The 17,763-nt window shown below is 44.1% G+C and overlaps 1 protein-coding gene across 8 annotated transcripts in view; it reads right to left on the reverse strand.

Moving 5' to 3' along the window:
* Window positions 1-17,763, reverse strand: part of DISC1 (DISC1 scaffold protein) — a 339,947-nt gene that overhangs the window by 242,146 nt on the left and 80,038 nt on the right. For all 8 annotated transcript variants that reach the window (XR_011423792.1, XR_002809874.2, XM_070229105.1 and 5 more), the window contains exon 4: window positions 9,919-10,066. Coding sequence is in view for 6 of the 8 variants with exons in the window: in XM_070229105.1 (XP_070085206.1) it covers window positions 9,919-10,066 (148 nt within the window). In the remaining 2 variants the exon portion in view is untranslated. The remainder of the gene's footprint in view (window positions 1-9,918; window positions 10,067-17,763) is intronic.

Consider the following 17,763-nt stretch of genomic DNA (forward strand, 5'->3'; position numbering starts at 1 on the left):
ATCAGAGCAGCACCGATAAAAATTTTTAAATGGATAATAGTACAGTAAACTAGTATGTATTGAGAATTGACTGTACACCAGACATTACCATTTTTATCACACACACTCATTTCTTATTACAGACCTAAGAGGCAGATATTATTATTACAGTTTTGTCCATAAGGATGCAGACTGTCAGGGAGATTAAGCGACTTGCGCTTGCTCACATAGGAGCAAGAAGCAGAGTTGAGGAGTCAGAGATGCATCCGCTGATTCCAACTTTCCAGCCCCTTCCTAGACACATATGCCATTCAGGCTCGCAGCAAGATTATAAACTTCTGTTTCCTCCTGGCTTCTGGTCCTGTGCCACACACCCCACTGATGAAGCCCCCTTGCCCACTATTCAACAAGGGCAGCTGAGAATGACAGAGAGGGCTTAGCACCTGGAGGCAGACGATCATAGTTTGAGACTTAGTTTTACCTTTTTCCAGCTGTGTCCTTGGACTTGTCTAACCTCTGTGAACCTTACTTCCTCATTTTTAAAATGAGGATGATGAGGATGATGATGGCTTCCCTATATGGCTGATTACGGGATGAAATTTCTTCAACAAATGACCACTGGGCACCGACTGTGTGCGGGTCCCACCCTCACACTGGGGCCATCTGGGGAAGGACACAGAACACCTCTGTCCTAGGGAGCTTGCTGTTTACCATCCCACGCATCTCAAAGTTTGCATCAAGAAAATGAACGCTGTGCTCATGTCCAGTGGACACACTGTCCTACTCAGAGGAATGGAAATTAAAGATGAAATGTTTCCTAGGATCTTTGCATGTATCGGAAGAGGAAGTGTCTGCAACGAAACATGGTCAGCTATTGATGTCTGTGGGAATGGGATGCGCTTCCTCCTTGGGCTCCAGTCTCAGCCTGTTCACACAGCTGCTTGTTCTAGGCAGTAAGCCTCGGAGGAAAGAGACTGAGCTTGTGTCATGTTGTTGTCCCCGGTGCCCAGCACTGCGTAGGGGCAAATATTTGTTGAATGATCTAATGAGTCTGTGACCTAGAAAATCCAGAACTAGTTTATATTCCGCTTTCTATTGCACTAGATCATTTCTGCGCACTAATTTATTTCCCAATTTGCTCTGCTTATGCAAATATTACAAGTTTCCTGAATTTCCTAAATAGATACCATCTGGGTCAGGATGGGAGTTATTGAAGGAAATCAACATGGAATTGAAAATTAGCTACAGAGGACCTACAGGTGGGTAACTGGGAATTCTCTATATTATTGTTAATCACACTAATCCATAAGAAAAGCCTGTGTGATTAACCAAAACTCCTCTCTCTGTGTCTCAGACTCTGACTCCGGGTATAGAAAGCCATCCACAGACAGCTAAGTGATGGCCCCAGGACACACTGTGCTCAGTAATGAAGCAAGGGATGGGTTTCCATCTTTCAAATCTTCAGTCCTCTGAGCCATGCACCCTCTTCCTTCCTCAATGTTGTTCCCTTTACATTTATTAATTCTCAATGTGTAATCCCTAATGTCAGTGCAAATTAGCGTTGCTGCAATAAACTAATCAGTATGTAAAATGAGCAAATCCCTCAGGGGCAAGAATTAAAAACATGAGGATTGGAATGTTAAAACAGCACGTGGTGTCAGTGGGGACTTGGGGGTCTAAGATCCCACTCTCAGCCCTGAGATTTCCTGCAGGCCGGCATCTGGGGCTGCCCAGTGCTGGAAAGATCCCGGCCTTTCTACTTTTGTCTTTCCCATCAATCATTTGAAGAAGGATAAAACCCATTTGTAAAATGAGGTCCTACGCCACTGAAAACAGTTTAGCTCTAAATTGCACAGGAGAACACTTCCAGCCCAGTAATAACACGCACGTGACTTTTGTGAGTCCATAGTTTAGTAACATTGGGAAAAGAATGAAACACCATCTGGGTGTCAGTTTCCTGAGCCAAATGGCTAATGAGTGGCTGCCTGTGAAGCACCCACATTGCCACCTCCTCCCCAGCCAGCACCCCAGGGCCCCAGGCCCTCGGAGCCCTCCCTCTGCTCATGGGGCCATCTTCAGAAATGTCTGGAGTGAGAATACTGACAGGGCAGAGGAGAGGCCAGACAATCCACCTGATAGGACATCCCGTGCCAGAATGGCTCATGGCAATTGCCATGATTTATACAGTTGTATGTTTAACACAGAGGGCCCCTTTCCCAGACAGGAATGCCAGTCTTCACGGTGCCAGAAAAATTTCTGTTTTGTGCCACTGCTGGAATCGTAGAATTTCAATCGAGGAAAGGACCAAAATTTATCAAGGTCGATGCTCTCATTGTCACAGTTAGGAAAACCTCAGTCGAGATGACTATTTCTGGCAACAACAGTTGAGTGTGGCCCTTCTGAATATCTTTGCTAATCGCTGCTCCCAATTCATGACCACTCTATCAAATTTATGTCCTGTGAATTTTCTGTTTCCATTTCTCTCTCTTTGGGAAGATGCGGAAAAAGAAGTGGTTTGGGCCAGTCATATAATCACTGAAGTGTGCTTTAAATCTAGAAATAGCTTCCTCACCCAACAGTGTCATAAATTATCAAGGCCACTCTGATAGCACAATCAAATCTTGTAAAATTGCCAGGCGTGATACAGGTAGCTTTACAGTTCTGCCTTTAGATGTATGACTTGGGTGTAGAAAGTAAGGAGAGTGGAGTAAACGTCATATTCCTTGGGAAACTGAACATTGTTTCACAGTCTTATCCCACTCATAGAAAAGACTGCCCTGCCAAAGCGATACATGAATATTTATTTGGGTTTATAATGGCTGTGCCCAATGCCACTGGCTTCAGGACTGAGTCCAGCTGAATTTGAGCAAAGAGGATGACATGGAAGAGCGCCATTTGGAAGCTTTTATTTATAATCCTCTCATTCTGAAACAAGTTCTGAGGAGTTCTCTATGGATCAACTCAACTTATTCCTCTCCTCTCTTCCTTCATCCCTTATCTTCTGGAAGTGATGACAAGGGGCCAGCAGTGGGTGTCCTGGGAGTGGGACACAGGCCGCGCTAGTGCCCATTTGGCTCCTCACCTCAAGCTCCGACTCAGGGTTCAGAAACATATTCCGGTTTGTTGGCAATAATGATCATTTTTATGCTGTACCATGACACAGCCATCTTGTTTTATATCTCTGGTAAAAGGTGTCTGTAACAGTTCTTGTCTAGCCTTACGCGGTATACCTTCATGCCAATCTGTGAACTTGGAGCTGACTGTCACTGAATTCTGTGGTGTAATGGTCCCAAAATGACAATAAAATGGAAATAAAGAATCATGTGTTTCAAAGGGAAGAGAGGAAGTCAGAGGAAAAATGATTCAGCTGCAGAAGCATCATGAGCGACACAACATTTATTTCTTCTGTTCCCATCGGAGAGGAAATATGTGAGGAGGAAACATTTGGACAGGCAAACGGAGCTCTATGGTTTCCCACTGGAAAACCATTGTTTATCTTTGTTTCTAAAATTTGTTGTATTTTGTTTACTTGTATTTTAAGTCATCTATTGGGAAAGGGTCTTTGAAAAGGCACATTTTGCACACACACAATTTAGGTTGTAAATATGACCAGTTTTAATGTCCATATTTGTGAAGATTCACTGGGAAAACCCATAGCATGTATAATCAGAGAAACAGAAAGCGTTAAAGAGAAGATTATCAGTTATACATAAAACAGTAGGACAAATCCCTCTCTTAGGAGAAGGAAAAAATAACTTTCTCTTGACCAGGTGAAAAATACAGCAAGAATAGATGGCTCTCTGTTCTCTTCTGATCATTGCTGTGACAGGGTACGGAGCTGGAATTTTCTGGTTGCTCCAGAATTAGAAGCTTAAGCTGAAGGACACAGGTCTAAATGCCCTCCATTCTAAACCTCCAACAGTGGGTAGGGGGCCCACCCCAGGGGCTGCTCAGGCAACGCTACCACAATCAACCGCCACTCTCAACACACACACACCCGTTGGCCAAGTAAGAAATGGAGTCTTCATGAGAGATGCTTTTCCTTCCCCTTGCCCCGGCCCCATATGGGGCGAAGGGGGAGTAAACTCTCCCATTCAAACCACATGAAAACAAAGGAAACCCACTAGACCCACTCATAAAGATTGGGAGTGCCCTGAAGGAAGGAAGACTGACATCTGATTCTCCGACATGGATATCTGCCTAATAGCAGAGTCTGAGACAAGGATCTGAGATTGGGCTGTATTTTGGAGAAGTGATTCCCAAGAAACTTGAGTGAGGGAGTGAGAAGGAGGAAGAGTCAATCAACGGTGCATTACTGAGCTGATCACCACATGGGCAACTGGGACTCAATCCTACTAGGAATCTTCTGGAAAGAATGTGTGGAACATGCCTTAGAACTGTCCCCCCAGAGGCTGGGTAGGCTGAGCATTTATCCACCAACTCCCATCCCAGTGGCTGAGGGTTGATTACCCACCCCCTTCCTCACAAGCTTCAGAGAAGGCCCTGCGGCAGACGAACCTGCTGGGAGCCTGAGGCGGCAAGTTATCAGTGAGCACAAAACTGTCCATAGCTGGAGTGCAAATCAGGGGGAGTGCCACAAGACAGTGGGCATGTCAACACCTATATACAGAGAGTATCCCAGCCTCTGTTAGCCAGGGAAGCAGTGATGACCAACAAGGAGAGGACCACAAACGCTGGAGAGAGAAAGATTTGAATTGGATGTATAATAGAAGTTTCAAACTGCTCTGGATGAATGTCAGTAAGCGAAAATGACCCAGACATTTGTGTTACCTGCCCAAGATATCAGAAACAAATGGGAAAGATGTGTTCAACAGAGCCCAACAGAGACTGGAGAATAGTGAAATCACGTTGCGTTTGTACCCCCACTGAGCAGAGACACCCCAGTGGACCAGTTACATTACTGAGCAGTATGGAATCAAAAATAGACAGGGACAGGGTGCCAAATGATCGGAGTATCTGTATCTGCTGTTGGAGGGGCCCGGTCAGCCCCTGAAGGCAGCAGTTAAACTCTCTGGCTGCCAGAAGGACCTGAACGAATCGAGTGTGATTTGGGGTGGTATTCCGCACAAGGTTCAGAGAATTAAACAGCTTTTTTAAAAGCTGAATTAAATGGGGATTATTAAGAACAAAGTGACAGTAAAAATTAAAAATGAAGCTCCTGATTCTACTTGGGTATTTACATTTCCTTAAATCTTATTCCAAACCAAATTTTCTTAACCTGAGATCTAAAGACCCCCTAAAGAGTGAACGGATAAGCCTCAGAAGATCTGTGAGGCTCTGGAAACTGCATGCAGTGGTGTGTATGTTTGTACACATGTGGTTTGGGGATGGAAGAAGTCTATAGCTTTTACCAGGTTCTCAAAGAAATACTTCATCCCAAAAAGGTTAGGAGGCACTTGTTTATGTTATAAACTACTATTGAAAATTTGCCATGTCAATACAACTATTTTATTTCTATAGGAAAAGTATGGTTCATTGGAAAGTATTCTATTTCCCCCTTGAGTCAGAGAGAGTCCCTGGCCTCAGAGAAAGTCCCTGGTCTGTGAGGAACCTTTTTGTCCAGGCTCTGGGATGTGTGAGCTCCAGCCAGCACATGGCCCCTTGGTGGTCGCTGTGAGAACTGTAGCCACAGCCTCCAACTCAGGGGAGACCCGCAAGTCCAGATAACCCTGCTGATGACACATGTCACAGGCTAGATGGGCAGTTGGCACACTGAAAGACAATTCTTTAAAAATTGTTAATAACTATATAATTACATCAACATCCATTAGAAAAACGTAAGAAAGAAGTTGATTTTGAGTCATTATTTTCAAATTGTGTCAATAATAGGACACGGTGGATTTGGCAAAAGAAAAGCCAAGATAACAATAAATAACCAAAGTCTGGAAAACAGTTATCAGTTCAACCCTCTCGTTTTCTGATGAGGGGAGGGAAGTGTGGGGAGGTTAGGAAACTATGCCAGGTCCCACGCAGCTGGGTAGTGGAAGAGACAGGACCAGAACCCAGGTTCCCTGACGTCCAGTCCAGGGTTCTATCAAGATACTTGAAAGTCCTTCTCACTAGGGTGTCAGAAGAAAGGCTGAAGGAGCACTTTCTCTAAGGCAACTGAACCACATTAGAGTGAAGCTTCTCTCTCTTTCTCTCTCAGTAGGTATTCCCATATATCTTTGTAAACCTACAGATAGATACATACCATATGTATCACATTCATTCATTCAATGAATATTTATGGAATACTTGTTATGGGTCAGCCACTGTTCTAGTCTCTAGGAATAAAAAGATAAATACAGTACAGTCTTGTCCTCAAGGAGCTCTTGTCTGTCAGAGCAGACAGATATTCAAGGAAACAGATTTATTTAAGAGCCAAGACAGAGGTGAGTTCATTCCAGGCGCTCCAGTAATTCAAGAAGGAGATGGTGTGACTTAGGGGCAAGGCAAGGATGGTAGCTGAGCTGAGTCTTGAAGAATGAGCAACAGTTAGGTGACAACAGTGGGGCATGCACAAGATCATAGAATTAAGAAAACATTCAGAGCATTTAGGTAACATCTAATACTTCAAGTACGTGTGGCTTGCAGGTGCTAGTGATGGCTAGTTAAACTCTGGGCTGCTGGGAAGCTGGGCAGTAGCTGCATTGGAAAAGCTTAGAATGTCATGCTAAGCAGCATGGATTTTATCCTGAAAGAAGTGAGGGCCACTGAGCATGATATGCTATTTCCATCTGTGGCACTGTGGAAGATGAATGGGAGGGAATAATATTGGAATATCAGCAAGGAGACCACTGCAATAAACCAGATTACAAGTTTTAAAGCAGAACAAAGGCATTGATATGAGGTGAGAAGAGTGAGTAGGAATGAGATGGAGGTAGACAGTAGAACCAACAGGACTTGGGAACCAATGAAATTGGGTAGTAAGGCAAAGGAAGGAGCCAAAGATGTCTCCGAGTATTTGCTTGGGTAACTGGGTAGATGTTGACATTTAAGTCACTGAGATTGGGAAATAGGGGAAGGGGCTGAATGGGGAGAAAGACAGTAAATTTAAGAAGCGGTTTTTGAAACTAGTATAAAGGCGAGGATAAAAAGATGGTAAATTTTGTAGGCTAAAATAAGGATAAGAAAAATAGTGAACTTAGTAAAGGTCAGAGAGATGTTCAGCAGAAAGCTGAACCATAGTTTGGAACTCTGGAGAGAGATCAGGGTAGAGATAGAAATCTGAGGGAAATGAGTACATTAATTGTACCTGAAGTACAGGAGTGTTTGAGATCATCCAGAAAGAGTATATAAAGTGAGAAGAGAAGATAGGCTGGAACAGAAGACAGAGGAACGTAAATATTAAGGAGACAGGGAGAGGAAGAGGAGCTCATAAGAGACTGAGAAGATTGGCCAGTAAGGTAGCAAAAAGACCAGGAAAAGCTAAATCATGAAAGCCAAGGGGAGAGAGAGTTTTAGGAATGAATCTGACTGAGTAAAAGTTCTAGACACTGAAGTGACATAGAGCAGAATAAGAACTGAAAAATGTCTTTTAAATTTAACATCTAGAAAAATCATTGCTGACTTTGACTTTGGTAGTAATAGAGATAGAAAGCAGACCACAGTAGGATCAAAATGGGACCGGGAACTAAAAACATGTTGACAGGGAACTCCTGTGAGGAAAATGAGGGAGGATAATAATTAACAAGGGAACCCAACAGTTTACACTGGCTTCGTAAATAGTTGATAAAGACTTGTACTTTTATGGGGGACATATTAAGTTGAGTCCTCTGAAATTGCTACCTTTATAGGTCACAAACAGTCAGATATAAGAAATGTCAGAAGGTGTAACCTAATTGAGGGAGAATGCACGATATTGCCTTTATTTTTGTTCATTGTATTCTATGAGAAGCTCAGCCAAGACCATAACAAAAGCATCGCTCTCCATAAGATCACATGTAGACTAAAGAGAAGATCATTGAAACGCCTTTGCCAGGTCGACTTAGAGAGGCAGCGCAGCATGCTAGTTCCAAGCGAGGACTCAAGCCAGGTGGCCGCATTTGTGCCTGAGCTCAGCACCCACCACTGGGTGGTCTGCATAAGACCCTGAACCTCTCCTGGGCCTAGTTTCCTCATCTTTAAATGCAGATATAGATATAGAGGATGAAGATGTAGCTCTCCATATAGACATAGATATCGACACATAAAATAGTGCTACTCCCTGAATTGTCTTGAGGATTAAATGAGTTACTTCCTGGCCATCAACGGAAAAATAGATAAGCCAACAGTGGTACATCCATACAATGGAATATTATTCCGCCTTAAAAAGGAAGGAAATTCTGACACATGCCACAACATGGATGAACCTTGAGGACATTATGCTAAGTGAAATGAGCCCATCACAAAAGGACAAATACTGTATGATTTCACTTATATCAACTCTTATAATGACAACTCTTATACCTAGAATTGTCAAATTCATAGAGACAGAAAGCAGAATGGTGGTTGCCAGGGGTTGTGGGGAATGTGGAGGTAGTGTTCAATGGGGACAGAGTTTCAGTTTGGGAAGATAAAAAACAGTTCTGGAGATGGATGGTGGTGACGGAGGCACAGTAATGTGGATATACTTAATGCCACTTAACTGTACACTTAAAAATGGTTGGAATGGTAAATTTTATGAAAATGAAAAAAAATGAGTTACTTCTTAAAGCACTTAGTAACTGCTATGCAAGTGTTTGCTAAATAAATAGAAACATAATGCATTGGCAGATGCTAAAAATGGGCCAAGACTGGAGTGGAGAACAAAAATGACCCCAAAGAACAAAAGAAAGAAAGAATTACGTGAAAAGTCAAGTTGGGAAGGACCCCATGATGAAAAAGGGAGAGAAAACGGGGTGATACCTCAATGTGAGATGAAAAAAGCATAGAAATGGGGAGGTGGAATTCACCTGCTCTTTAAGAAGACCGCATAAAAGTTCATTCAACAAACATTGAGAAGGAAGCACCTACCAGATGCCAGGCACCATGATACGTGCTCCCAGGAAATCTGCAGAGCCAGCACACGAGGAAACAACTGGCCTCAGTGTTAAGACAGGCTTCGGGGAGACACCAGGCTGAAGTGAATGTAGAGTGCCATGTACACCTAACAGGAATAGGCCAGACAATCTTGTGATTGTCAGGGCCAATTGGAAGCTGGAAACAAAGTGTAATTTCCATGGCCATGTTTATCCCTAAGTAGAAGTAGACCTGAACTGTGATTAGGCTGATAGTATTCAGCAAGCCTTCACCCAAGGAGAGAGGGAACAAGCAGACAGACGAGAGCAGTGGCTCTCAGACTTTTCAAACGCACCAGTGTGTGGGTCACACCCTCAGAGAGCCTACTTTAGTTGATCTGGGGTGGATCCTGGACATTTAAAAACTTTCCAGGTGATTCAAACACGCAGCCAAGATTGTGAGCCACTGGATTAGAAATAGCACTTGCTCACTGTATATAATCGATCCCAGGGGACCCTCGCGCAGCAGAAACAGGAAAAGCTGTTCAGGATCTAGAGGTGGAGTCAGGAGGAGGATGTGTGTTCATCCCTCAGTCAGAGGGGACTGTCTGTGGATCTTAACACAACAACAGAAGACCGAGCTGCCCTGACAGGAGGAAATCCACCCCCACCTCCTCGGAAGGTTGGGCTCCCACGGGAAGCTTTACCCCCAGGCTGTGGCTGTGCTTGTGGAGGGTCTCTTTGTCAATTAGCAGAAAGGCCTTCTTAGGAGAGCATGACCCACAGTGGTCTCTCTCTCTGGAAGGAACCCCCACTTGCCTAACCAACACAAGTGTACTCCCCGGGAAAAAGCAGCTGAGGGTCTCTCCAGCTAAACCCCTCCCAGCTCTTCACTACATGGGAGCGGAGAAAGCAAGAGCCCGAGGAGAGGAAGGTGGTGGCAATCCCAGGTACTTACTGCTGAGCGGCCCGGCGCAAGGCAGCCTGGGCCTGTGCTCCCAGGTGGCCCAGGAGGCTGCTGAGGGCCGGCTGCCTCGAAGGAAGCTGAAAGTGCAGGCTGCTTTTCTCTTTCTCCAGGTCTTCTAATCTTTGGTTCAACATCTCAGCTGGAAATCCAAAATGATGAGAGGGAGAAATAAAGAACCATGAAACTCAAAGTAGATAGTCCAGTGTCTCTTAGCCCCACTCCCAGTCAACATTCATGACCTCATACAAAGGTTACCAGTTTCTAGGCCAGCACTTCATCTCTCAGTCGGTGCTTTTAAGAATCTTCTGTCTTTTTACTGACAATACAGCCCTCCCACCCTTCATTCTTCTAACTATCAGAGGGTCTAGTTTATGTATTTATATCACGGTCATAATTATGATCATCACATAGAAGGATACTTAATTCTTTTTAAAAACCCTCGTGGTCAATTGGGAGGAAATCTGCTAATTTTGATGAGTTCTATATAGACAATTGAATCAATGCTTGGGCATTGATTTTACAAATGTTTCCTTAGAAATTGCCCATCAAAATAGAAACAGTCACAGTCCCCAAGTCATAGATGTTATGCTCATATTCTATCACGTTGTACATGACCACCTATCCACTTCTGTTAGAAAGGAGGGGTCCTATTATTTTTTTAATGGTCTTAAGTCTCCTGAGACAGGCATAAATATAGAATCCCTGTAAAACAATTTTTCTTTAAAAAAACCAACTGCAGAAATTGGAATTTCCTCGAGTGAGAACTTACCATCATAATCAAACACCCAAACAATTGGAAAGTTTCCCATAAAGCTATTTTTGCAGAAATGTAAGGTGTCGGTTTAAAAAATACCATCTGCCAAAGTTTCCCTCCCGCTGGTCCTTGCCAGGCGGTTGGGCAGACGTCTCGATCCCCTCCACCCTTGGGTAGTAGGTGGGCCCTGGGGCTACCCGAGATCCCAGGCAGCCGCCTCTGGCCTTGAGTGCCTAGTGCTTCCCCAGGAGTGCAACGCAAACATTGTCCTTCGCTATTGACCTACTTTTCAAGTAGGTCATTTCTAGAAGACTCCATTTCAAATTAAAACAGTTTTCAACAAGCTTGTTACTTTGAAAGCACCTTCAGAACCTTTTATCACATACCAGCAGAGGTCAATACTAATCACAGTGCCGCCCTCAACATGACACTTCTCTCACACCAGCCCACTCCTGGGGGACACACCTGGGGGAGGAAAGGCAGGCCTCAGGTGTCATGGACAGCAAAATTGTGTCTCTGGGGATGTCAACTGAGAGATCTCCCCATAAACTTGCCATATGCATTGGGACGGATAGCCAGAAACTTGCTAAGAGAATTTGCCATGGATTCATTCTAACGATACCAGAAAGGGTCACTTATTTACTATTCAAGACCAAGTCACAAGCAACAAGGCTCTCAGTTCATGCAGCCTTCTTCAAAGTGACAAGATGGAGCTATTCCTGACACCTCACTTACAATACACAGTGGAGCGTGGCCTGACAGGTCTTCCAGGATAACACCGAAAGGTACACGTTCTGTAACACCAAGCTTCAAATATTTTTTTAACTTACTTTATTTTAATTAATACTTTTATTAATTTATTTATTATTTAGTTATTAACTTATTTCTTGCTATATAAAATCAAACCCTCAGTGAAAAACAATTAATTTCTTACCTTATATGCTTTAAAATAACATATTGGTGCCATCATAACGTAGTGGCAAAGATGTGTCAAGATACCATTACATGGGGATTAGGAGAAACCTGAGTTTGTGCCTCAACTCTGACATTTCTAGCTGTCTGACCTTCCAGTTACTTAACCTTCCTAAGCTTCAGTTTACTAATCTGCAGAAATGGGGCTAATAACAGTATCTCCATCGTAAGGTTTTCTGAGGATTAAATGAGATAATCTGTGCAAAGCATTTTGCAGGAAGCCTGGCACCTAGCATGTGTCCAAAAGGACTGGCCATCAAGTGTTCGCAAGAAAGTTAGACACTCAGTCTGGTCTCCCTCAGCATCTACCAGATTCTAAACCGTACCCTCCCACTGCCAGGGGAAAAGTCCCCAAAGAATGCAAGCCAATCCAGCAAAATAAAACCCTGGAAGTCGTAAATTGGCTGGCAAAAATCATGGCCACAATGAATCCCAAAAGAAAATATGAATTATGCCAGGTAATATCTGCAATTAGCTATGTTCTATGCTGCCACTTGCCTTCAAAAATGAAGATACCTCAAGTTATTTCTATTTTATGATTAGAAAAGTGAACAAGGATGGTGACCATCGATTTTGTAGCTTATCATTATCTCTAATTTCTAAATGATCTCCCACTCTAGCCTCTCGATTGGCTCTCGGCTCCAAGGGGTTCCATTTCACATGCCGGCATCACCTCTGGTTGGCAGAGGGTACATTCTACTGGTTCTTGCAAATTACAGCCCTGTTCACTAATTAGATATCCCAGGCAGAGGGAGCTCCCAGCCAGGACAAAGGCCCATAGGTAGCCAACAAAGAGGAGAGTAGTAGGAGATGAGAGGAGAGAGGGTCCTTGATCATCAGGGCGTCAGAGGCCATCGAAAGGACTTTGGCGTTCACCTCGAGGGGGATGAGAGCCACTGGAAGGTTTTAAGCAGTGGAGTGACGTGATCAACTCACGTTTAACAGGAAAACCCAGATGTTCCGTTGGGAAGACCATAAAGGGCAGAAGTCCAGAGACCAGGGACAAGGTCACCACAGTCCCCTGGACAAACCTAATGGTGGCCACCTAGAAGTGAAAGTGGGGGTGGAGAAAGGTGCTGGGATTTCAGATCTTTTCTGACAGATTGGACACCAAGAATGAGAGAAAACAGAAGTCAAGAGTGACTCCAGTGTTTTTAGCCTGAGCAACCAGAGGATGACGTTCCCATGAGCTGAGCTGGAGGAATCTGCTGCTCCCTCTCCCAGAAATATCCTTCCCACACGGGCCCAGGATCCAGGTCTCAGTATCCCCTCTGAGGGCACCTTTCCGGGCCCCACCCCATCCTCCAGGTGGGCTCCCTGGTCTATACCTTCCCTAAGCGCCCCCGGACTTCTCCTTGCACGAGGTGCCTCTGTTTGTCTCTTCTCATTCAAGGCCCCCTGTGTCCATGAGAGACAGACTGTGTCTGGCTGCATGCCCACTTGTGCAAGCAGTGTGGCATAGACTGCAGACAGACTGAAGAAAAGACAGACCTGGAGACAGCGAACAAGACATAAGGTTTATGGGGACTTACATACAGGGCATGTCCAGGGGCGGCCAGCTGGACAGACTTACACACTGTTACCAGGGGCAGGGAGGGGGTTGCTGATATAGGCGGGGGGCACAAAGACTATGTGCTTGCGAAGAGGGCTGTCCCTGGGACAGCCAGCGTTCCCAGGACAGTAGCTCATGTGGAGGGCTCCGTGTTCCTTCATGATGTTCTTTGAGTGCGATAGGTGAAGATCATGGCTGGCCAGGCCCTGGCATCCTGCCCAAACAGTTGGCATCCTGCCAGAAGGGGGCCAGAAGGACACATGGCTCTTAAAGGGCTCGAAGTTTATTGCCCAGCAAGGGTGACCCTACTGCATCACCATGCTTGTCATTGTTTAATCACCAGGAATGCCGCCTGGCTCAGAGCAATTGTGCGCAAAAATGTGTCCAACTAAATTCAAGTTTAGAGTCCCTCATTTTGTTCATTGTTTTGTGTATTTTCATAAGCCGCTTTAAATGCTTTTCATTAGCAACTAAATGAATATAAAACATAAAACTCATCAAATCCACTGCCTAAGTTGCAAGACTTTACTCTTTCTCCCAAAGGCACCAACCGGGTCCCTGTGACCCCGGCCTGCAGGTCTGGATTCTCTGAGTAGCCTGCTTCTGCATTTCCACATCCTTGTTATTTTCCCTTGTGGTGTTCACCACACTCATGCCTTCTTCTCCATTCCCACTGCCTCCAGTGCTGCCCGGGTCACCATCACCTCCGCAGATGAATGACTTCTCTGCTTGATGGCTCTCACTCCTTCCATCATCTCCACATGGTGGACAGAGCGCCCTTCCTAACTCAGACGTGTACAAGCTAATGAATGAATGAATAAACTGAGGAATGAAGAGACAGTTGCTTTGTCCTGACACTGTTCCAAGCACTTCCGTATAGGTTATCACAAAACGTTCTCAGAATCCTGGGGGCCTCCTCCGGCCTCCAGACAAAGGCCAAACATCTGTGCCTGGCATTCAAGACCACACGCAAGCTCACTCAGCCCCACTCTCTTCTCCTACACCAACACTCTGGTCCTAGCGACACGGTGGCGACACATCATTGGAAAGAACACGGAATCACAACACTGAGAATGAGGGCACCAGAATTCTGCATGAATTTGACACCAACTGCGTATACAATATTTGACAAATCACCTTCCCCATTTAAGTCTCAGAGCTTCATCTGCTTTATGGCAATAATATCTCCAATGAAATTATAATTTTTATTAAACAGCAAAGAAGTGTATTGGAGTCTGCCTTAGCTTAGTCTGCTTGGGCTGCTATAACAAGGCACCACAGACTGGGTGGCTTAGACAATAAACAGCTATTTCTCACAGTTCTAGAGGCTGGGAGTCTAAGGTGACCGTGCCAGCGTGGTCAGGTCCTGGCGAGAGCCCTCTTCTTGGCTGCAGACAGCCAGCTTCTTGCTGTGTCCTTACATGGTAGAGAAAGAGTGGCCTCTTCTTATGAGGGCACCAATCCCATCGTGAGGGCTCCACTTCGTGACCTAATCACCTCCCAAGGACCCCACCTCCTCACGCCATCATGTTGGGATTAGAGTTTCACATATTAATTTGGGGGGACACAAACATTCAGTCTATTGCATGCCTCAAAGGGGGAAGAGAGAAGCTTCAACCAGAATGGCCCACTTTATCCATTAATATAGACGGTGTGGAAAAACGGTTCCTCTGGTGAGGAGGAGTATTTGAAAATAGTATTTTTCACTTTCTAAATGCCATGCCTATTTATTATTTCATGTATTCACTCAATTAACAAATACCTCTGATAACTCAATGTTGCTAGGCTGTAGGGCTGCAAAGATGAACAGGACATATTCCTGGTTCTTAAGGAATTCAGTGACTGGGATGGGGTCAAAATTATAAACAGGCCTTCTCTTGTCTTCCTGTGCTTCATTGGTGGGGGGGTGGGGGGGGCGGCGCATGAAGGAGCACATAGGTGACATGCCCACCAGCACCCGGGATGTTCAGGAAGCCACAGAGAGGCATGTGATGGCATGCTTGGTGATGTGCCCACCAGTGCAGAGGATGAGGCACACTGACGGGAAAGAGGCTGCAGGTGGAGCAGACAGCCAGGAGGGTGGGAGATGGGTTATACTGAGAAATATGCCAATAATTAAACAATTAAATTGATGGACTAAGTAAGTAAATAGATGGAGGATAAAGAGAGCCAGGTTTCTTAGTATTGGAGAATAGACTTACAATTATGGAAAAGGGTAAGGGCAGAAAGAATTTAGGTGTGTTGCATTGGAATTGAAAGTACTGGTATGAATTAATGGTTTTTAATACAGATACTCACAGATAGATATGGAAATAGTTATAGACGTATGTGCTGTGCATTTACATATATTTTCTTTATCCACTGAGAAAGCCTAGAAGCAGCAATACTCCAGTAGCAATGGGCACACCAAGCACACAGATCCTGATTTCGAAACACCATCTTCTGCGAAAGGAATCAGAGCCCTTGGAGAAATGGCTGATTCCAGGCCTGAGGCAGGACCAGTACAAGATGAGTCTGGAATATCTTGTCGTACAAAAAAATTAAGACATGCTCAAAGACGGGTGGAGACATGTCAATAGAACCCAGGAGCCATCTTGAAGGAGCTCATATGGGCCAAATCTTGGATAATTCAAGAATCAAATAAATAATATTAACGAAGTACAACCCATTGAATAGTACACGCACCCATGCATTCATGTTAATAGGATGCCAACTAATAAAAAGGAATGATGCAATAGAGGTTTGGTGGGGCGCAGGGTACCAGTGTAATCTTAGGACACCTCCTTCACAGTATACCAATCAATTTCCAAGGGAAAAATGGCAACTTTGTGGTGGAGAAACCTGGAAGCCACTAGCATAACCAGATGGTCAAGGTTAACATCAGCAGTAGTGGCACAGGTCTGCATTGTGTGACACCTGATAAGATGCACCAAGAAGCACACAGTGTCATTTCCATTATGTTCTTGTCAGGGCTGCATGACCTGAATCAAGTCAGTAGGAAACATTAATGGACCCAGACTGAAGGTAGACCAAGAAAGTGGAAAGTCTGCACTCCTGAAAACTTTCAAGGACGTAAAAGACAGAGAAAGACTGAATATTGAAGAATTGCTCTAAGATGGGAGGAGACTAAAGAGACTTGATAGCTACAAGCAGTGTGTGTTCCTGAACAGGAAAGGAGAAAAGAATAATGTTGAGATCACTGGTGAAATGTGAGTGGGATCTGTAGACCAGATAGGAGTGCCGTATCAATGTTGACTTCTCGACGGGGAGAGTTGCAGCTTGGTGGCGTGTGAGAGTGTCACTGTTTGGGGAAATACACAATGGGGTACATAAGGCTGATGGGCATCATGTCTGCAGCTCCCTCTCCACTGGTCAGAAAAAGGCTAGTGATAACGGACATGTGCATCCAGTTGGGAATCAGAATGAGGGAGATATGTAAGTTCTTTGTACTATGCCTGCAACCTTTTTGTAAGCAGAAAATTATTTCAAAATAAATTCTTTTTTAAATTATACATAGATAACCACAGCACTGCTAAATGCTGCATTTGTGACTTTTATGTCCTTTTATTTGTGTGCATCCTGCTGTGCCTTTAAGAAAATCTCTCCTATTATTCTCTCTGTTTGGCCCAGTGGTCGAGGAAACACAACTCACTTTTTCTGGCTTTTCTTTCTTTTAAACCTTTGCAAGTTCCTGTAGACATTGTTAATCTGATTTCAGCGTGTAGCTCAAGATTTAAAGCCAGAATTGTAGAGAGTGCTGCACACAGCAGGTGCTTAATAAATGTGGTAGACCGACCATCTGACTGGCAGCAAGAATATTAGAAATTTTGGTTGCATTTTGTAGACATAGCTGCATAGTAAAAACAAACAAACTCCAAGTTAACATGGAGGATATTACCAGGCACGAAGTAAAATGACGCATTGAATAACATGTTCTAATTGACACTATACATTCAATTTCTGGATCTAACACGCTCGCTTGTAGGACTTCAGCAATAAACATGCTAACCATCCTCTCATTCCATTTGGATCAAGTAAATGTATTTTTTGATGCTACAACAACACATTTATTAATGTTTAATTGAGGGTCAGTGCTCATCTGTTATTCCTTGGCACAACAATAAGTGCCTGTTACTTGGGCTACAATATGGAAACAGAAAGAAAGAAGTGTACTTTCTACATCTATGAATAAATAAGCAAATAAGCATTTATAGAGCAGCAAGAAATCTTCACACATAAAGACATCCTGCTAAATAGATTTCATTCCCACTGCCTTGTTCTGTCTGTGGGAAGACAGAAAATATGGTGTAAACCATTTTCTTGGCCACGCAGCCATCCAATATTCTAAGGAGGCCCTTTACAGTTAAGAAGCAATCAGTGTCTCCCTAAGTTATTTTTCCTTGGTTTTTACATAATAGCCAAGGTACGCTATTCATTGAGAGCTGAATATTCTAATAATTCTACATTACCATATGCATCACATGCAGGTGACCAGTTTACAAAGAATTAGACTGTAATAAAATGTATTTCAGACTAACCTGAGCACAACTGAGCCAGT

This window comes from Equus caballus, chromosome 1 (genome assembly GCF_041296265.1).
Source record: "Equus caballus isolate H_3958 breed thoroughbred chromosome 1, TB-T2T, whole genome shotgun sequence".
NCBI classification, from domain to species: Eukaryota; Metazoa; Chordata; class Mammalia; order Perissodactyla; family Equidae; genus Equus; species Equus caballus.